At 43.1% G+C, this 21,677-nt stretch overlaps 2 protein-coding genes across 9 annotated transcripts in view; both read right to left on the bottom strand.

Annotated features, from left to right (window-relative positions):
• Positions 1–15,833, bottom strand: part of AGBL2 (AGBL carboxypeptidase 2) — a 56,053-nt gene extending 40,220 nt beyond the window's left edge. For 5 of the 8 annotated variants that reach the window (XM_016186389.2, XM_060176406.1, XM_060176407.1 and 2 more), the window contains exons 1-5: positions 15,448–15,527; positions 15,167–15,299; positions 14,853–14,916; positions 11,561–11,695; positions 4,268–4,456 (exon numbers count right to left, since the gene is read on the bottom strand). In XM_016186389.2, the coding sequence (XP_016041875.1) occupies positions 4,268–4,456; positions 11,561–11,695; positions 14,853–14,916; positions 15,167–15,202 (424 nt within the window). In that variant the 5' untranslated portion in view covers positions 15,203–15,299; positions 15,448–15,527. Of the gene's footprint in view, positions 1–4,267; positions 4,457–11,560; positions 11,696–14,852; positions 14,917–15,166; positions 15,300–15,447; positions 15,528–15,772 lie in introns of those variants that run through there. The other 3 variants (XM_060176403.1, XM_060176408.1, XM_060176402.1) reach the window with 2 other exon arrangements.
• Positions 15,834–18,075: 2,242 nt separating this feature from the next.
• The window catches only part of FNBP4 (formin binding protein 4), a 28,782-nt gene continuing 25,180 nt past the window's right edge, over positions 18,076–21,677 (bottom strand). The window contains exons 16-17 of the mRNA XM_007519032.3: positions 20,562–20,719; positions 18,076–19,133 (exon numbers count right to left, since the gene is read on the bottom strand). Of these exons, the coding sequence (XP_007519094.2) occupies positions 19,043–19,133; positions 20,562–20,719 (249 nt within the window). The 3' untranslated portion in view covers positions 18,076–19,042. The remainder of the gene's footprint in view (positions 19,134–20,561; positions 20,720–21,677) is intronic.

Raw genomic sequence — 21,677 nt, 5'->3', positions numbered from 1 at the left:
AGGGTTCAAGTCCCTGGTTCTAACCTGTGGCAGTGGGGGTGGGGGGATTGGGAGGGAAGCTTCCTAAGTAGTACAGCAGGGCTGCAGGTGTCCCTCTGTCACTCTCCCTCTCTGTCTCTCCTTGCCTGTAGGTTTCTGCCTGTCTATCCAACAATTAAAGATAATAATAATTTTAAAATTAAAAATAAATAATTTAACTCTCCCAAGCATGAGATCCTGAGTTTGATCCCTGGCGTCATTTGTGTTGGAGAGATGTTCTGCTTTTTTTCTTTCTTATTAACAAATAAACATTAAAAAAGAAAAAGAATATGAACTGGAGGCTCCAGGTAGTGGCACACCTAGTATAGTCCATATATATATATTTATTTTAATGTTTATTTATTATTTATTCCCTTTTGTTGCCCCGTTATATAGCCCATATATTACCATGCTGGAAGACCTGGGTTTAAGTCCCCAGTCCCCACCTGCAGGGGAAGCTTCAAAAATGGTAGAGTAGTACTACAGGTGTGTCTCTTTTCCTTTTTAAATTTTCAAATCTTTATTTATTAGATAGAAACAGCCAAAAATCTAGAGGGAAGGGGTGATACAGAAGGAGTGAGACAGAGAGACACCTGCAACACTGCTTCACTACTCTCAAAGCTTTCCCCCTGTAGGTGGGTACCAGGGTCTTGAACCCAGATCCTTGCACATTGTAGTAACATGTGACTCAGCCAGGTGTGCCACCACCCAGCCCTTTAATGTTTTAACCTCTCAATGTTTTAATCTCTTTTCCTACAGTTTTAATCTCTGTTCTGTGTCTGTCTCCCTCCCCCCCCCCTTTTTTTTTTGCCTCCAGTGTTATTGCTGGGGCTCGGTATCTGCACCGTGAATCCACTGCTCCTGGAGGCCATTTTTTTCCCATTTTATTGCCCTTGTTGTGGTTGTCATTGTTATTGTTCTCATAGCCATTTTGCTGTTGGATAGGACAGAGAGAGAAATTGAGAGAGGGGAGGAAGACAGAGGAGGAGAGAAAGACACACACCTGCAGACCTACTTCACCACTTGCGAAGCGACCCTTCCCGTAGGTGGGGAGCCAGGAGCTCAAACCGGAATCCTTACTATGGTCCTTGCACTTTGCGCCATGTGCGCTTAACTGCTGCGCTACTGCCCGGCCCCCTGTCTCTCCCTATTTCTGTCTCTATCAGAAAGAAAGAAAAAAGAATATATATAACTTGAGGCTAGGAAAGTGTGACGGACTTTAATTTATAAGGCCCCAAGTTCAACCTCTGGCACTGCATAGGCTAGAGTGATTTCCTGGCTCTTTTTAATTAGACAAAACTGAATATAGAAACTGTTCCTGTATTTTCAGTTTCACCTCTTGTATTTCAGGCTCAGTGATGCATGTCTGAGCAAACTTGCCCGTTTTCAGTTTTCTCAGTAAATGTATTCCATGAATGATGCTTGTTTTTCTTATGCTTGTTTTTCTTATCCACTAGAGAAGCAAGGAGGGAAAAAGTGTGTCCTGATGTCTTTTTTTTTTTTTTTTTTACTTTTTAAAAAAAATATTTATTTTATTTATTCCCTTTTGTTGCCCTTGTTTTATTGTTGTAGTTATTATTGTTGTTGTCGTTGTTGGATAAGACAGAGAGAAATGGAGAGAGGAGGGGAAGACAGAGAGGAGGAGAGAAAGATAGACACCTGCAGACCTGCTTCACCGCCTGTGAAGCGACTCTCCTGCAGGTGGGGAGCCGGGGCTCGACCCGGGATCCTTATGCCGGTCCTTGTGCTTTGCGCCACCTGCGCTTAACCCGCTGCGCTACAGCCCAACTCCCTGTCCTGATGTTTCTGACTGTGGCAGGTGGCCTTGCCATGCACACCACCCATATTTAGGCTCTGGCACGGCAGGTGCTATGGCTGCTGTGGGGTCTGTCCCTTTCTCTGTCTCTCTACATATGAAAGAAAAAGGTGGCCCAGGAATGCTGAAATCACACATGTGTGAGATCCTGGTTGGGGGCGGGGAAGCAAGAGAAAATACAAGGAGAAACAACAATAGACTGACTGTAGTCCATTTTCGCAGATCCTAGGACTCAAAAGAGGGAGAAGTCTGAGGGACAAAAGGAGCCTGAGGACCGGTGCTCTGTCTTGCAAGGAGGAGACAATTCAGTGGTGGATGGCGTGTGCTGACACCTATTTTAGGGAGACAATGACAACAACAGTTTTTATAAATCAGTGTTTCTTCAATAAAGTGATTTGGCAGGAAAAAGAAAAGCAGAGACATGTGCCATCTAGTGGTATTAACTTGAAAAAAAAAAAGAAAAAGAAAACAACACAAAATATAACTGGAGACAATTAAAACTACAATGTATAGGTTGTTTATCAATTATACCAAGGCTGGTAAAAATACAACTTAAAAATATTTAAATTTGTGGTCCAGGAGGTGGTGCAGTGGATAAAGCACTGGACTCTCAAGCATGAGGTCCTGAGTTCAATCCCTGGCAGTACATGTACCAGAGTGATGTCTGGTTCTTTCTCTCTCCTCCTACCTTTCTCATTAATTAACAAATAAAATACTGGGAGTTGGGCTGTAGAGCAGAGGGTTAAGCACAGGTGGCGCAAAGCACAAGGACCGGCATAAGGATCCCGGTTCGAACCCCGGCTCCCCACCTGCAGGGGAGTCACTTCACAGGCGGTGAAGCAGGTCTGCAGGTGTCTATCTTTCTCTCCCCCTCTCTGTCTTCCCCTCCTCTCTCCATTTCTCTCTGTCCTATCCAACAATGACATCATTTACAACAATGAAAAAACAAGGGCATCAAAAGGGAAAATAAATATGTTTTTTAAAAATACAACTTTTCGGGAGTCAGGGAGTAGCGCAACGGGTTAAGTGCAGGCGGTGCAAAGCGCAAGGGCCAGCATAAGGATCCTGGTTCGAGCCCCGGCTCCCCACCTGAGGGAAGTCTCGCTTCACCAGTGGTGAAGCAGGTTTGTAGGTGTCTTTCTCTCCCCCTCTCTGTCTTCCCGTCCTCTCTAGATTTCTCTGTCCTATCCAACAATGACAACATCAATAACAAAAACAATAATAACTACAATAAAACAACAAGAGGAAATAAATAAATAAATAAATAAACATTAAAAAATATATACAACTTTTCACCAGGTGGTGCAAAGTGCAAGGACCGGCAAAAGGATCCTGGTTTGAGCCCCAGGCTCCCCACCTGCAGGGGAGTTCCTTCACAGGCAGTGACAGGTCTGCAGGTGTCTATCTTTCTCTCCCCATCTCTGTCTTCCCTTCCTCTCTCCATTTCTCTCTGTCCTATCCAACAATGACGACATCAATAACAACAATAATGATTTTTTAATATTTATTTATTCTCTTTTGTTGCCCTTGTTTTATTGTTGTAGTTATTACTGTTGTTGTTACTGATGTTGTCATTGTTGGATAGTACAGAGAGAAATGGAGAGAGGAGGGGAAGACAAAGAGGAGAAGAGAAAGACAGACACCTGCAGACCTGCTTCACCACCTTTGAAGCGACTCCCCTACAAGTAGGGAGCCGGGAGCTCGAACCAGGATCCTTACACAGGTCCTTGTGCTTTGCTCCACATGCGCTTAACCACTGTGGTACAGCTTGAGTCTTATAAAAAATTTTTAAAAATAAAAAAAAAATACTCTTATAAAACTTAACTAAACATATAACACTGAGGTTAAGTCTAGAAAAAATTTAATTCCTAATGTGTTTTGATCTCTAGAAAGGCATCTTTCAATTCTGATAAACTCAGAAGTAGTCTAGTTCATACTTTACTATAACTTTTTTTTATTCCAGAGCACTGCTCAGCTCTGGCTGGTGCTGGGGATTAAACCAGGGTCTCTGGAGCTTCTAGGAAGAGAGCCTCTTTGCATAACCATTATGTTAGCTAGCTTCCCTGCCCTGTAACTTTATACTTTGGTGAGTTGATAGCGTTTTTCTCAGAGCTTCATCATATCTGGGTGAATGAACAGATGTTGAATCTGTCCTGTATTGTGTTTTAGTACATGAGATTTAAAATGGAACTTCTGGATCTGTTAGCCCAGGCAGGGCACATGTCTTGTCATTCTTGGACCAGGTTAGAACCCCAGTAGGGAGGTGTTATGTCTCTCTTCCACTCTGAATGAAAAACTGGCCTGTAGTACTAAAATCATATATGTGTGAGGCTCCAGACACACACACACACACACACACACACCCCAAAATAAAATTCCCATAATAAAGTCATAATAAAGAGCAGCAAGTTCACAATACATAAATTACTTTACCAATATGATGAACATTTTCCTTAATGACCTCACATTCTACTGGCCATCTTGGAGCCTGCAGTGGCCCATTGCCTGAGAAAAAGGCAAAGAGATCTGGGGGTTCTCGAAGACGTGGGCTTAAGTCACCAAAGTCATTATGAAGAAGTTGTCTGCTTTTAAGAAGTGGTGAGTTCAGCATAAGGGAATCTGCTAAAGGGAAAGGGAATGAGTGAACACTTGCCATTTTCTTTACTGAGAATTTCACAGCTCAGCTATAACAACTAATTAAGCACTGCATTTCAGATCTAAACACAGATGTGCAAGTCAACATGTTTCTTTAAGAAGCGGAAGGACTGGCGTAGGGATCCCGGTTCGAGCCCCCGCCTCCCCGCCTCCCCGCCTGCAGGGGAGTTGCTTCAGAGGTCTGCAGGTGTCTTTCTTTCCTCCCCTCTGACTTCCCCTCCTCTCTCAATTTCTCTCTGTCCTATCCAATGACAGCAACAACAACAACAACAATAACCACAACAATGATAAAAACAACAAGGGCAACAGAAGGAAAAAATGGTCTCCAGAAACAGTGGATTTGTGGTGCAGGCACCAAGCCCTGGCAATAACCCTGGAGGAAAAAAAAAGAAAGATCTAATCCAGGAATGGCAGCATTAAACTGTGCTAAAACTCGACATAGTCTAGAGTTGGGAGCTAGCTCATCTGCCTGCTCTAGGGCACACTTTCTCTTGACTTTGCTGGAGGACTTGCAGTTGAGTCACTATTTTTTGCCTCTGGGCTTTGCACCTGCATGATTCTGACACTTTCAGAGGACTTTTCTTCTTCTTCATCTTCATCTTCCTTTCAAATCACAGATGGAAACAGAGAGGAGCAGAAAGAGAAGGAGAAACATTGCAATACTGCCCCTCTGCTGGTGAAGGTTCCTCCTTTTGCATGGCTTGAACCTGGGTCTTTGCGCATGGTAAACTGTGTGCTGTATTAAGTGAGTTATTTCCTGGGACCTTAATTTTTTAATTTAAAAAAATTTAGAGACAGCGGGCTAGGGTGACGGCATAGTGGCTATGCAAAAGACTTTCATGCCTGAGGTTCCAAGATCTCAGGTTCAATCCCTAGCACCACCATAAGCAAGAGCTGAGCAGTGCTCTGGTATGTCTGTGTTGCTCTGTATCTCTCCCATGAAGTTAAAATATTTAAAATATTAGAGAAAAAGAGAGACCAATGCACCCTTCTAAAACTTAGCTCCTATCTGTCTTTTTTAATTAAAATTTTATTTGTTAGTAATAGTCTGTTACAATATTGTAAGATTATAATGTATAGTTCCACACCTCACCCACAATCAAGGTCCCTTACCCCCACCCTCCCTTCTCACAATGATAACCACCTAAGCTCTCATAAGTCGTACAGTTTACTTGCTTCCATTGTGTGATTTCTTTTTTTTTGGGGGGGCGGGCAAGTTTGTGTAAAGCAGATCTCTAGATTCTACATGAAACCATCTGGCCTTTCGTCTCTTTACTTCTTTCTTTTTTTTTTTTTTAATTTTTTTTTATATTTATTTATTTTCCCTTTTTGTTGCCCTTATTGTTTAACATTGTTGTGGTTATTGATGTCATCATTGTTGTTGGCTAGGACAGAGAGAAATGGAGAGAGGAGGGGAAGACAGAGAGGGGGAGAGAAAGATAGACACCTGCAGACCTGCTTCACCGCCTGTGAAGGGACTCCCTTGCAGGTGGGGAGCCGGGGGCTTGAACCGGGATCCTTAAGCCGGTTCTTGCGTTTTGCGCCACGTGCGCTTAACCCGCTGCGCTACCGCCCAACTCCCCTCTTTACTTATTTCACTAAGCATAGTCACCTCTAGTTCCATCCATTTTGTCCCAAAGGACACAAAATCATCTTTTGATTGCAGTGTAGTATTTCATCAAATATATGTATCAACTTCTTGATGGGCATTTAGGTTTCTTCCACTCTTTGGCTATTAAGAATAACACAGCTATGAATATAGGGGTGCATATGTCCCTCTGAATTAGTGCTTGAGGTCTACTGGATAAATACCTATGAGTGATATTGCTGGGTCATAAGGTACTTCCATTTTTATTTGTTTAAGGGCTCTCCATACAGTCTTCCAAAGGGGCTGTATTGTATTAGTTTGCATTCCCTCCAGCAGTGTAGCAGAGTTCCCTTTCTTCACAACCTCCCCAACACTTGTCATTTCCTGGTTTGTTGATGTAAGTCATTCTCTCAGGTGTGAACTATCTCAGTGTAGTTTGAATTTGCATTACTCTAATTATAAGTGAAGTGGAGCATGGTCTGTTGGGCACGTGTATCTCTTCTTTAGAACTGTCTGTTTAGATCTTTGATCTACTTTGTGCCTGCACTATGAATCCACTTCTCCTGGAGGCCATTTTTTCACCCCTTTGTTGCCCTTGTGTTTTATTGTTGTGGCTATGATTATTGTTGTCATTGCTATCGTTGTTGGATAGGACAGAGAGAAATGGAGAGAGGAAGGGAAGACAAAGAGGGGGAGAGACAGACACCTGCAGACCTACTTCACCACCTGTGAAGCGACCCCTCTGTAGGTGGGGAGCCGAGCCAGGGGCTTGAACTGGTATCCTTACACCAGTCCTTGCACTTTACACCATGTGCACTTAACCCACTGCGCTACCACCAGACCCCGTGACCTACTTTATTGGGTTACTGTTGCTTATTTTGTAGCTCAGTACCAATTTAGTATAGGTGTTTGATATCGGTCACTTGTACAAATATCTTTTTTTGATGTACAAATATCTTTTTCCATTCACTGGGTTGACTGGTTATCCTTGTGTAGTTTGCTTTTGATATGTAGAAGCATTTTAGTTTCATGTAATTCCATTTATTTATTCTTGTTTTCATTTCTGACGTGCAGGGTGTTGAGTCTCCACATATATCTTTGATGTGAAGGTCCAGTGAAATTTCACCAATATTTTTGTTTATAAATCTTAGAGTTATTGGGGGGCTGGGCGGTAGAGCAGTGGGTTAAGCAACACAGTATGAAGCACAAGCACCAGTGTAAGGATCCCTGTTTGAGCCCCTTACTCTTGCAGGGGGGTTGCTTCACAAGTGGTGAAGCAGGTCTGCAGGTGTCTATCTTTCTCTCTCCCCATCTGTCTTCCCCTCCTTTCTTGATTTCTCTGTGTGTCCTATACAACAGCAATGGTAGTAGCAACAACAACAAACAACAAGGGCAACAAAAGGGGAAAAAATAGCATTCAGGAGCAGTGGATTCATAGTGCAGGTACTGAGGCCCAGCGATAACCCTGGAGGCAAAAAAAAAAAATTTAGAGTTTTGGTGCCAGGTGGTGGTGCACCTGGTTGTGCATACATGTTACAATGTGCTAGGACCCAGGTTCAAGCCCTCAGCCCCAACTTGCAGGAAGAAAGTTTCACCAGTGGTGAAGCAGGGCCACAGATGTCTCTCTCCCTCATTTTTTAAAATTTAATATAATTAAAATATATTTTATTTATTTATTCATGAGAAAGACAGGAGGAGAGAAAGAACCAGATGTCACTCTGGTACATGTGCTGCCGGGGGCTGAACTCAGGACCTTATGCTTGAGACTCCAATGCTTTATCCACTATGGCACTCTCTCCCCCCCCCTTTTTAAAAAAATTTTATTATCTTTATGTATTGGATAGAGACAGACAGAAATTGAGAGGAAGGGGGAGTTAGAGAGGGAGAGAGACAGAGAGACACCTGCAGCCCTGCTTCACCACTTCTGAAGCTTTCTCTGTGAAGGTGGAGACTGGGGGCTTGAATCAGGGCTACTGAGAATGTCAGCTGTGGGTCTGTTGTAAATGGTTCCCCCCCCCCCTTATTTTTTCCCTCCAGGATTATTGCTGGGGCTCAGTGCCTACACTAGGAATTCACTGCTCCTGGAGGCTATATTTTTCTTTTTTGTTGTCCTTGTTGTTTTTATTGTTGTTGTGGTTATTATTATTATTTTTGAAATTAACAGTTGTTTTAATGTTATCTCAATCCCTGAGGTGAAGCACAGTGTCTGTTAAACCCTCTTCTTTATCTTCCCTGTAGGCTTTGGGAGGCTGAGGCCAAATTTATTATTATTTATTATTTATTTTTTATTTATAAAAAGGAAACACCAACAAAACCATAGGATAAGAGGGGTACAACTCCACACAGTTCCCACCATCAGAACACCATATCCCATCCCCTCCCCTGATAGCTTTCCTATTCTTTATCTCTCTGAATGTATGGACACAGGGTCATTATGGGGTACAGAAGGTGGAAGGTCTGGCTTCTGTAATCGCTTCCCCACTGAACATGGGCGTTGACAGGTGGATCCATACTCCCAGCCTGTCTCTCTCTTTCCCTAGTGGGGCAGGGCTCTGGGGAAGTAGGGCTCCAGGACACTAGGTCCTCTGCCATTGTGTTCCAGGACCTGAACCCCGCCCCCACCCGCCCCCGAGTCTTTTACTTTGGTATAATACAACAACTTGGGTAGATTTTTAATTATTATTATTATTATTTGTCTCCAGGGTTATTGTTGAGGCTCAGTGCCAGCACTACACATCCATTGATCCTGGCAGACATTTTTTTTTTTTTCATTTTATTGGATAGGAAAGAAAGAAATTGAGAGAGGAGGCTAGAGAGAGGGAGAAAGATATTTGCAGACTTGCTTCATTGCTTGTGAAGCAACCCTTCCCTACCCCACAAGATGGGGAGCTTGGGACTCAAACCCAGATCTTTGTATGGGGACTTGCGCTTAGTACTATATATGTTTAATTGGGTGTACCACCACTCAGCCCCCATGAATTCAATTTCTAAATTAGTGATTGGCTTGTTTAAATAATATCCTTCCTCTTGGGTTAGGTTTGGCAAGTGATTCTAGAAAAGCAACCATCTCTCCTTTAAAAATTTTTTTTATTATCTTTATTTATTGAATAGAGACAGCCAGAAATTGAGAGGGAAGGGGGTGTAGAGAGGGAGAGTCACCTGCAGCACTGCTTCACCACTTGCAAAGCTTTCCCCCTGCAGGTGGAGACTGGGGCTTGAACCCGGGTCCTTGTGCTTTGAAGCGTGTGCCCAACCAGGTGTGCCACCACATCCATCTAGGCCATCCATTAGGCTATCCGATTTATTGCCATAGAGATGTTCATGATATTCATGTATGATTCTTTGTATCTCTTCATCTTTAGTTGTAATTTCATCTCCCTTGTTCCTGATTGGTTTTACCATTGCTTTCTTTCTTTTTTCTTTTTGTGAGTCTAGCCAGTAGTTTATCTATTTGATTTATTCTTTAAACAAACCAGCTCTTGGTTTCATTAATTTTTTTTTTTTAAATTTTTTTGCCTCCAGGGTTATTGCTGGGGCCCGGTGCCTGCACTATGAATCCACTGCTCCTGGAGGTTATTTTTTCCCTTTTGTTGCCCTTGTTGTTTATCGTTTTTGTTGTTATTATTGTTACTGCTGTCATTGTTGCTGGGTAGGACAGAGAGAAATCCAGAGAGGTGGGGAAGACAGAAAGGGGGAGAGAAAGAGAGACACCTGCAGACCTGCTTCACTTGTGAAGTGACCCCACTTGTGCTATGTGCGCTTAACCTCTTGCACTACCGCCCAACCCCTACTCACCCCCTTTTTATCCACAAGCCACATGTGTCTGTACTCACCTGTGGCTTAGGTGATTTTCTTTCTTTTTTAAAAAGGTTTTTTTTTTTTCCATTTATTTATTTTTTACCAGAGCACTGTTCAGCTCTGGTTTATAGTGGTGCAGAGCATTGAACCTGGAACTTTGGAGCCTAAGGGACAAGAGTCTCTTTGCATAACCATTATGCTATCTACTCCCACCCAAATAGTTGTTTCTTTAACTCAGACCCGGAAGTCCTGCTGCCAAACTCCTAGTCTGGTGCCAGCTACCCCTGAGTATGGGCTTTTAGTCCTGGGAGTCGCTCCCTAGGCCTCTTTCTGTCCACGAGCCACACATATTGGTATTCACCTGTGGCTTGGTGAGTTTTTGAAGAGCTCCTAGTCATATATTTTTAAATTTTTTAAAATATTTATTTATTTTCCCTTTTGTTGCCCCTTTTTTTAAATTGTTGTTGTTACTAATGTTAGGACAGAGAGAAATGGAGAGAGGAGGGGAAGACAGAGAGGGGGAGAGAAAGATAGACACCTGCAGATCTGCTTCACCGCCTGTGAAGCAACCCCCCTGCAGGTGGAGAGCCGGGGGTTCGAACCAGGATCCTTATGCCGGTCCTTGTGCTTTGCGCCATATGTGCTTAACCCGCTACGCTACCGCCCAACTCCCCCTAGTCATTTCTTTTTAAATTTCTTTAAACTTTTTAGTTTTTTCCCTTTTGTTGCCATTGTTGTTTATTTTTGTTGTTGTTGTTGTTGGATAGATCAGAGAGAAATTGAGAGAGGAGGGGAGACAGAGAGGAGAGAGAGATACCTGCAGACCTGCTTCACCACTTGTGAAGCGACCACCCCTGCAGGTGGGAAGCCGGGGGCTCAAACCCGGATCCTTAAGCCGGTCCTTGCGCTTTGTACCGCTTGTGCTTAACCTGCTGCACCATCACCTATAGTCATATTAATTAATGAGAAAGATAGCAGAGAGGAGGAGAAAGAACCAAACATCACTCTGGTACATGTGCTGCCAGGGATCGATCAAACTCTAGACCTTACATTTGAGACAAAAAAAAACCAAAACCTTTTTGTTTAATTACCAGACATTACTCACCTCCAGCTTACGGTAGTGCTGGGATTTTAGCTGGGACTTTTGGAGCTTCGGGCATGAGCGTCTCTTGGCCTAACCATTATGCTATCTCCTCCCACCCCGAAAGTGTTACTCTTGCCTGAAGAATTAATGGATTTTCCAACCACTTAAAGGAAGAGAATTCAGAATGTGCTGGGTTCCCTCCCACAATTAAAGATTTACTTTATTTATTTCATAAGATGTGTAGAAACAGAGAGGTCAGAGCAGGACCCTGGCATGTGCAGCACCAGAGATCAACTCAGGACCTTGTGCTTGCAAGTCCAAAGCTCTCCTGCCACACAGTGTGCAGAATTTCAATTTCAATTTACAATCCAAAGTGTACCTAGAGAGTGTTTTTGAGTGGTATCAGAAACAGTGCTCACGGTGAATTGCCTCGGGCTCCTTCCACATTAGGCCACGTTCTCCTTAAGCTTTGTGCCACATGCGTTCAACCCGCTGCGCTACCGCCCGCCCTACTCTCTTAGGCCATGTCCTCCTAAGTAGCTAAAGGGGTTGGCTGTTCAAAACAGTGAGGGCTCTGGGGCTCACACACAATATTACTCACAAAACAGTTTCTCCTTCTGCAGATGGTCTGCCACCAATTCATCTCTTTCCCCCAAAGAGCTATTCAACAGGTGTCGAGAATTATTCTTCCAAACGTGTTGATTTGTAGCAGAGTTTGGCAAACTGGCTCGCTGAGCTAAGAAGCAGCAATTGAAATAAAGTTGTTGGCGGTCCATTAAAATCATCTGGGTCAACACCAAAACCATTATCAAAGCTGCCACTACTTTTATTACCACCCTCTACCGAATGGAGTTTTCACTAGTTTCTGGAATTTACAACGAGGAGGAGATTTAAGAGGCAGCATGGCACAGGTGTGTGGGGGGGGGAGGATTTGGGAAGTAGAGAAGCCCACTGAGGCCCAAAGCAGCTTTTTCTTTCTTTTTTTGTTAAAGATTTTATTTATTCATTTATGAGAAAGATAGGAGGGGAGAAAGAACCAGACATCACTCTGGTACATGTGCTGCTGGTGATTGAACTCTGAGTCTCATGCTTGAGACACCAATGCTTTATCTACTGTGCCATCTCCCAGACCACCCCAAAGCAGCTTTGTCTTGAGGGCCTGGCTGAATGTGGCAAACTGGAAATTCCATTTTCAATAAATTAGTTTTCACTTGAGAAACAAAACAGGGATCTGGGAGATAGTACAATGTTTATACAAAAGACTTTCATGACTGAAGGTCTGAAAATCTCCGGTTCAAACAGTCCCCAGCACTATCATAAATCAGAGCTAAGCAGTGAGTGTGCTTGTTAAAAATCAAGGAAAAACAAGAATTAACATCAATATAAAATTTTAATTTAATTTTTTCCCTTCAGGGTTATTGCTGGGGCTCCATGCCTGCACTATGAATCCACTGCTCCTGGAGGCTATTTTTTACTTTTTGTTATCCTTGTTTTATTGTTGTTGTTGTTGTTGTTATTGCTGTCATCGTTGTTGGATAGGACAGAGAGAAACTGAGAGAGGAGGGGAAGACAGAGAGGGGGAGAGAAAGACACCTGAAGGGAGTCCGGCAGTAGCGCACGTGGTGCAAAGCACAAGGACTGGCATAAAGATCCCGGTTTGAGCCCCCGGCTCCCCACCTGCAGGGCAGTCGCTTCACAGGCGGTGAAGCAGGTCTGCAGGTGTCTATCTTTCTCTCCTCCTCTCTGTCTTCCCCTCCTCTCTCCATTTCTCTCTGTCCTATCTAAGAACGATAACATCAATAACAATAAAAAAACAAGGGCAACAAAAAGGAAAATAAATATTAAAAATTTTTTTAAAAGGATTAAAAAAAAAAAAAAAGACACCTGCAGACCTGCTTTACCACTTTCGAAGCGACCATCCCTGGAGGTGGGGAGCCGGGGGCTTGAACTGGGATCCTTACGCCAGTCCTTGCACTTCATGCCATGTGCGCTTAACCTGCTGCACTACAACACGGCCTCCTATTTTATTTCTAAATAGTAGGAACAGGGGGCCAGGCAGTGGCGCACCCAGTTAAGTGCACATAACACCACGCATTAAGGACCCGGGTTCAGTCCCGTAACCGCCATCTCCAGGGGTTGCTTCACAAGGTCTGCTGGCATCTATCCCTCTCCATTTCTCCCTCCCCTCTTGATTTCTCTCTGTTCTGTCAAATAAAATAGAAAGAATTAAAAAGAAAAAAAAAAAAAGGCTGCCGGGAACCATGGATTTGTAGTGTTGGCATGATAACCCGTGTCGAAAGTGAATAAATAAAAATAGTAGGAACAGAGTTAACAAATCAAAATTTGAAAAGAATACTATTTGTAATAGCATAAAACATGAAATTCTTTAAAAGACAAGTAAATAAACTAGACTGTATTCACAGATTGGAGAAGCAGGTATTAAAAATTATTGGAGGGGGCAGGGCAGTTGCGCAGCAGTTAAGTGCACATGGCACGAAACACAAGCACTGGAGTAAGGATCCCGGTTCCAGTGTCTGGCTCCCCACCTGCAGTGGGGTTGTGAAGCAGGTATTCAGGTGTCTATCTTTCTCTCTCCCCTTCTGTTTTCCCCTCCTCTCTCAATTCCCTTTGTCCTATCCAACAACAGCAGCAATAACAGCAAAAACAATATAAAGGAAAAAATAGCTTCCAGGAGCAGTGGATTGGTAGTGTAGGCCCTGGAGGCAAAGAAAAAAAAATTTCTTGGTTCTTGTGAAATCTGATCTATAGATTAAATACAACTCCTTAATTTCTAAAAATGGTTTTTTTTTTAAAATATACATTTGTTTCTATGAAATAGCCATAGAAACCAGAGCACTTCTTTCGTCTAGGTTAAAGTGGTGCCCAAGATAGAACCTGGGACCTTTGGAGCCTCATACTGCAAATCCTCTTTACGTTTTCCTTAATTATTTTTTGGCATGTGTGGACTTAATGCCTGTGACTCCATCTCTTTGGCTTACTTTTTTTTTTTTTTAATAATTATTATTTACTTTAATGAGAGAGATAACAGAGAGAACGGCACAGAAAGAGTACTTGGGGGTCGGGAGGTAGCACAGCGGGTTAAGTGCACGTGGCGCAAAGTACAAGGAACTGTGTAAGGCTTCTGGTTCGAGCCCCCGGCTCCCCACCTGCAGGGGAGTTGCTTCACAGGCCGTGAAGCAGGTCTGCAGGTGTCTGTATCTTTCTCTCCCCCTCTCTGACTTCCCCTCCTCTCTTCATTTTTCTCTGTCCTATCCAACAAAGAAGGACATCAACAACAACAATGACCACAAGGCTACACAACAACAAGGTCAACAAAAGGGGGGGAAAATTGTCTCCAGGAGCAGTGGATTCATGGTGCAGGCACTGAGCCCCAGCAATAACTATGGAGGCAAAAAAAAAAAAAAAAAAAAAAAAAGCTCTGGCTTATGGTAGTGCTGGGGATTTGATCTGGGACTTCAGGTAGAAGTCTTTTTCATAACCATTATGCTGTCTCCCCAGCCCCCCCTTTTTTCCTTCTATTTTTTTTTTTTTTTTTTTTGGCCTCCAGGGTTATTGCTGGGGCTGGGTTCCTGCACTACAAATCCACAGCTCCTGGAGGCCATTTTCTCCATTTTGTTATCGCTGTTGTTATTGGATAGGACAGAGGAACTGGGAGACGAGGGAAAACAGAGAGAGGGGGAGAGAAAACTAGACACCTGCAGACCTGCTTCACACCTGCTTCACCACTTGTGAAGCGACCTCCTGCAGGTGGGGAGCCTTAAACCGGCCCTTGCGCCTCTCCATGGTGCGCTTAGCCCACTGTGCTACCATCTATAAATAAATAGTATTTCAAAAGCCTAGAAAGGTGAAGCGGGATAAGAATAAGCTATTACCTTTAAAGTAGCCATAGTACTGGAGGTGACGGTACATAAAGTCTTCATAAGGGTCAGGAAGAGTCTGTGAAAGAAGGAGGCCGTCTCAACCAGGAAAAAAAATTTTTTTTCAAATATTCAAGCATGTATACTGAATGTATTTCAAGCATATAAGCATTGTCGTAAGGTCTTCCCTACTACCCAGGGATTTCTGTAAACAAAGCATGTGAAAGACTTTGATGCAAATCATTTTATCCTGGGAGACTAAGCTCTGCCACCAACCAACTGTACCTTCCGATCTGCTCCTGGATTTCGGTGGAGTTCTGTGTACTGACCTCCTGCTTTAGCTCTGTTTCCAATGCTGGGAACATGTTACTTCTGCCTAGGAAGCTGAGGACACGTCAGGGACACCGGCATTCAGGCGTAAACCCTGCCCAGTCTCCTTAAGGGCCGTTGATTACAGAGAAGCTGAAAATTAATAAAACACGGCAGGTGGAAACACGGTCCAGAGTCCCAACCTTCCCCACCTCTGCAGCGACGTTGGGAAACCCGGTGGCTTCACTTGTCTCCCCTGCCAGCCCAGCCTCTCCTCAGGGAACAGGTTCTCGCAGCACACCTGAGGGTCCAGGAAGGACCGCATGCCCCCCAGCCTCTTCTTCCTCAAGTGTCAGGACCCTTGCTGGTCTCATGCTGCTCACCCACCACCAGAAAAGCCCGTTATAGTGAAAGAGTCGGGGATGGAGGGACTGGGGCAGGTGAAGGAAGGTCAGGGGCTGGGGGAGTGGTTCCACAAAATAGAATTCAGGGATTTAGTGCTTCCAGGTCCTGGGAAAAGTGGGGGTGGGAGGGAAGCAGGGGAGAGGGGAAGGCGTAGAGATTTCAAGCAGGGGAGAGGGAAGGGGCTCCGCCCCGACAGCAGAGGAGCCTGGGGGCCACCTCACAGCAGGTACAGAAGGCCGCAGTCTCAATGCGGTCACCAGCCACAGCTTTCTGCCCCCGTAGCCTAGCAACGGCTAGGCGGAAGGGGGGGTGCGACCCACACATCCTGTGGCTAAGCCCCGCCCCCTGGGAAGCTTGGAACCCGGAGACTAAAGGTAGTTGCAGATATTAAAGGTTCAGATGGCACAGCATTGCAGCTCATCTTTTTTTTTTCCTTAAAGATTTTATTTTTAAAAAGAATTATTTATTCCCTTTTGTTGCCCTTGTTTTTGATGTCGTCGTGGTTGGATAGGACAGAGAAATGGAGAGAGGAGGGGGAGAGAAAAACAGACCTGCAGACCTGCTTCACTACCTGTGAAGTGACTCCCCAGCAGGTGGGGAGCCAGGGGCTGGAACCCGGATCTTTACGCCAGTCCTTGCGCTTCGCACCATGTGCACTTAGCCTGCTGCACTATTGCCGGACTCCCAGATTTTGTTTATGAGAAAGATAGGAGAAAGAAACAGACATCATTCTGGCTCATGTGCTGCTGGGGATCGAACTCGAGACCTCATGATTGAGAGTCCAAAGCTTTACCACTGCGCCACCTCCTGGACCACACAGCTCATCTTCTGAGCTAGAATTGTAGGACAAGTAGAGGCTGGGCGGTGGCGTACTGGGTTAAGTGCACATTAACCTGCAAGGGGGATACTTCACAAGAGGTAAAGCAGGTCTGCAGGTGTCTGTCTTTTTCTTCCCCTCCCCTCTGTCCTATCCAATAAAATGAAAAAAAAAAAAAAAAAAAGCCATCAGGAGCAGTGTATTCGTAGTGCTGACACTGCGTAGTTTATTTTGCCTCCAGAGTTATTATAGTGATAACCCTGGAGGCAAAATAAAGGACTAGTTCTATATAACGAATACATTCCAAACAGCCATTCCCTACCTTAAGGAAAACTTAAAGGAGCTCTCCTTTCTATACCACCTACATTTGGTGTTGAAAATGGGAAAAATCACATTAAGAATCACAATTGGGAGTCAGGCAGTAGCACAGTTGGTTAAGTGCACGTAGCGCAAGGCCCAAGGACTGGTTTAAGGTTTCTGGTTGAAGCCCAGGCTCCCCACCTGCAGGGGAGTCACTTCACAAGCAGTGAAGCAGGCCTGCAGGTTTCTACCTACCCCCCACACCCGTCTTCTCCTTTCTACATTTCTCTGTCTTATCCAACAACGAATATATCAATTACAATAAAACAAGGGCAACAAAAGGAAATAGTAAAAAGAAAAAAAATTAAAAAAAAATTTTTTTAAATATTTTATTTATTCCCTTTTGTTGTCCTTGTTGTTTTTTTATTGTTGTAGTTATTATTGTTGTTGTCGTTGTTGGATAGGACAGAGAGAAATGGAGAGAGGAGGGGAAGACAGAGGGGGAGAGAAAGACAAGACACCTGCAGACCTGCTTCACCGCCTGTGAAGCGACTCCCCTGCAGGTGGGGAGCCGGGGTTCGAACCGGGATCCTTATGCCGGTCCTTGTGCTTTGCGCCACCTGCGCTTAACCCGCTGCGCTACAGCCCGACTCCCCGAAAAAATTATTTTTTATATCACAGTAAGTTAGCCAAGTAAAGCCACACATCTATCCAATTGAGATAAAAAAGAAAAGCCTTCATTCTGGTAAGGCATTGACAAAGGGGCTGGTGCTCTGCAGTAAGTCTGAAAAACTATTGGACAATGAAAGCAAAATCTTTATAGAGGTTAGCTCAGTTTTTCAGTATTTCCAGAACTCTGCTTTATTCAAACTACAAGAGAAACAATTGCTATACAAAAGCCATCATTTCAGTAGATGGGTTAACAGGAAAAAAAAAAAAAAATCCACCAGACTACATTATCCATGATTATATCATCTACTTATGAATATAGCTGTAAATACATACTACTTTTATAATCATGGGGAAAAGTTCTAAAGCAACTTAATTCTGCTACCAGGGCTATTGCTGGGACTCGGTGCCTACATGTCAAATCCACGGCTCCTGGCGGCCTTTCTTCCCCCCACCCTTCTCTTTGCATAAGGCAGCCCATGTGCTCAGCCACCTCACACCCAGGCACCTTAATTTTGTTAGGCACATTACAGTATTTAAGTAGGTCAAACAGCTGTTACAGAGAGCCTACAAAATGACCCCTGGTACTAGGAGCATTTACACTTTTCCCCATGGACTCAAGATCCTGCTGCTCTGAGAGGTGTTGTTCAATTTTTGCACATGCTTTATACATTATTAAAAAAAAGTCTTGGCTACACAATCATTGGGTAACTGTCCAAGAAGAACAAACACAACTAATCAGAAGTATAAAAAAGCTTTATTAGTGGATATATACAAATTTACAAGGTCAGTAACTGGAAAAAAAACAAACAGCTTTAAAACACAATTTGCCTTTTCTTCAGTTTAAAGTGACTTTTACCTGATTGTGATACTATAGAAAGTACTGAACAGTAAACTTCTTTTTTTAAATACTGGAATTTTATGGAGAATACATTCACATATAAAAGGGAGGTGGAAGTCTGGCAGGGCACACACTTTATCATAAAAAGGAGGCAAATTCTGAAACAAGCTAAGACAATGGAGACACATTAAGTATACAATGGCTCTTGTTACATTTGGTAGTTTTCAAAGATATGAATGTCTGCTGCTGTCCATATTCAAATTTAAATATGCCACTCAGTGTGTGGAGTGACTTAGCTATTCACTTCTAGGATTTGTAAGAGAATACGACTGTAGCCCTCTACCAGCTCAAGGTAAACAATATGACATAGCTCAGCACTTCAGGGTGGTATACTAGAGAGGTCAGAAAGAGGTTCTGATAATCCCAGTTAAGCAAGGTAGAATACAGAGCTGCCTTCTTAATTGCACTTGTTCTGGAGCAGAAGTTAACACAGACAGAGCCATACTAGGAACTAAATGAGCCTCTATTAAGTGGGGGAAATCCTTCAATTGTCAACAGTATTCCACAGAGGTCTTACACTCAAAGCCACATGTTCCAGACAGCTAAGGTTCATGTACCTAACTAAGGTTGTTTGCCAGTTTGAGAATAAAGGCAGCAAGACCAAAACCTTCAGCAACCTCACCTTTCAGCAAAGCAGAAAAATCAAATTTCACGTATGTGAGAATTTTGTACGTGTATGCTCTTGCCCAGGAAATTCATATGCTCTCTTCCATAATATGTACAGTCTATTGAGAACAGTAAAACTTGTTGACTCTGAACTAAACATAAACAATATCAATTATAAAAATATTTAAAAAATTTAAACTATGTATTTGGAGTCAGTTTCCTTCTCTTTAGTCTTGCTCGCCAATCTTCAGGAAGGGCTTCGAAATTAGCATTTCTTTCTGCCATGCCACTGTGAAAAACATAAGAGTGAAATTGTTCATTTTCTACCAAAAGAAATTCTCTAAGAAAACTGAAAATATGACCTAGCATTTTTTTGGCTCATAAAAACACAAGTTTCTCAACTAAGTATCAGCATACTCAAATTTCTCAGTTCTGATAGGTCAACTAAAGACTTTTTTCCTAAATTTAAAAGATTGTACTGTAGACTCTTATCTACGGTGGTGAAATTAGCCAGTTAAGTAAAATCTCAAAATGTGTCTGTTTCTGTTGTCTCTAGGCTTTCACAGCTCTGACTGACATCAGGTGGAGGACTGTGGAGGATATAGCATAATAGACTGATTAATGCCTGAAGCTCTGAGGTCCCAGGTTAAATTCCTCATATTACCATAAGCCAGAGCTGAGCGGTGCTCTGGTTAAAACAAAACAGCAGTAACAACAAGATAGAACACATCACTATGAATGAGATCCTGAGCAGCAAAATAACTGCTTTAGATACATTCATAAAGAATACTAAAAACTGGGAGTATTGCAGTAGCGCGGCAGGTTAAGCACAGGTGGTGCAAAGCACAAGGACAGCATAAGGATCCCGGTTCAAGCCCCTGGCTCCCCACCTGCAGGGGAGTGACTTCACAGGCGGTGAAGCAGGACTGCAGGTATCTTTTTCTTCTCCTGTCTTCCCCTCCTCTCTCCATTTCTCTGTCTTATCCAACAACAACGACATCAATAACAACAACAACAACAACTCTAACAATTAAAAAACAAAACAAAACCAAAAAACTAAAAACTGTGGTCCGGGAGGTGGTGCAGTGGATAAAGCATTGGATTCTCAACCATGAGGTCCTGAGTTCAATCCCCAGCAGCACATGTGCCAGAGTGGTGTCTGGTTCTTTCTCTGCCTATCTTTCTCATGGATAAATAAACAAATTCTTAAAAATAAATAAATAAATAAATAAAAACTAGGACTGAGAAATAGCACACTTGGTGGACTATGTGCCTTACAATGTGTAAAATGACCCTGGGTTTGAGCCTGGCACCACATGGAAGCATCACACTATAAGGTGAAGCAGTGTTAGGTGTCTCACTCCCAGTGCTAGACCAAACAAACCAATTAAGAGGTGTTATTATTTTTTTTAATATGATTACATTAAAAGTACAACAACTTTATGGTTTCTTAAAAAAAAAAAAAACAGAGAAGATAGCATAATGATTATGCAAAGAGACTCTCTCTCTTACCCGAGGTTCCAAAGTCTCAGGTTCAATCCCCAGCAGCACAAGTCAGAGCTGAGCAGTACTCTGGTATATTAAATAAATAAAGCAGTAGGGAGAGAGACCACACAGCAGAGCAGCACTCCGGCACACGTGATGCTGGGGAATGAACTCAAGACCTCAAGCTCTTGAGCTCGAGCCACTGCACCCCTGAGTCCCTCTCTCCCCTTACCTGACCAGCTGCTGCTGTTTCCACTCTTCGATTCGCTTCTGTGCAGTTGATTCCCGGTCTTCTTCACTGGAACTAGAGTTTTCCTCTTCATCTAACTCACGCTGTATACTCTGCCACTTCTTTACCAGAGATGGCATTTTGGTTTTGCTCTTCTTTGCCTGAAATACAAGTTAAAAGAAGGAAGTGAGCACTCCACACGAGAGTAGGATCTTTCCCTTGTTCTACAGAGTAACTGGACCATTAAAAAAAAAAAAAAAAAAAATCAAAAGGACAAGCCCCCAGTTCCCACCTACAAAGGGAAAGCTTTGTGAAGCAGTGCTGCTGCAGGTTATCTCTATGCCCCTTTCTCTGCCCCTTTTCCCTCTTGATTTCTCTGCCCTATCAAATAAATTAATAAACAAAATATTTAAAAAGGGAAGTCAAAAGGACAAGGCGTAGGGAGGTGGCATACCTGGTACAAGTGCACATGTTACAATGCATGAGAGGCCAGGTTTGAGCCCCTTACCACCATATGGAATTTCCACAACAAAACCAAATGGTGGTATGTATAGAGTGAAATAAAATTTACTCACAAAAGTGGCATGTGTGCTACCACATAGATGAATTAAAACAAAACGAAATTAGCAAACCCCATTGTATTAAGTGAAGGAACAAACTCTTAAGTTCACACACGTGTGACTCCAGCATAGGTAAACAGAGGCAGAAAACAGGTGAGTGGTTTTCAGTGACTGAAGATGATGTGGAAGAACTAATGGACAGGAAAAATTTTCTTTTAAGTTGATGAAAACATAACTAAATTATGTGGTTATATAAAATCATGCAATATACATAAACTAACATTAAAACAGCCACATTTTTTGAGAGACACCAAAGCACCATGACATTTGATGCTATTTTTATGTAATGCCATAGACTGAACCCAGGGTCTTCCTTGTGTAAGAAAGGTACCTTACTGAGCCATCTCCTGGGCCCCTAAAACCATTTTATGAGTAATAATGATAATGTACATAAAATTTTAAAGAGGGGGCCAGACACTGGCACACTTGGTTAAACGCATACACTACATGTGCAAGGGCCCAGATTCAAGACCCCAGTCCCCACATGCAGGGGGAAAGC

Source organism: Erinaceus europaeus, chromosome 17, assembly GCF_950295315.1.
Source record: "Erinaceus europaeus chromosome 17, mEriEur2.1, whole genome shotgun sequence".
Lineage (NCBI taxonomy): Eukaryota > Metazoa > Chordata > Mammalia > Eulipotyphla > Erinaceidae > Erinaceus > Erinaceus europaeus.
Note: the sequence above shows the minus strand (reverse complement) of the source record. Positions and strands in the feature narration are given on the sequence as shown.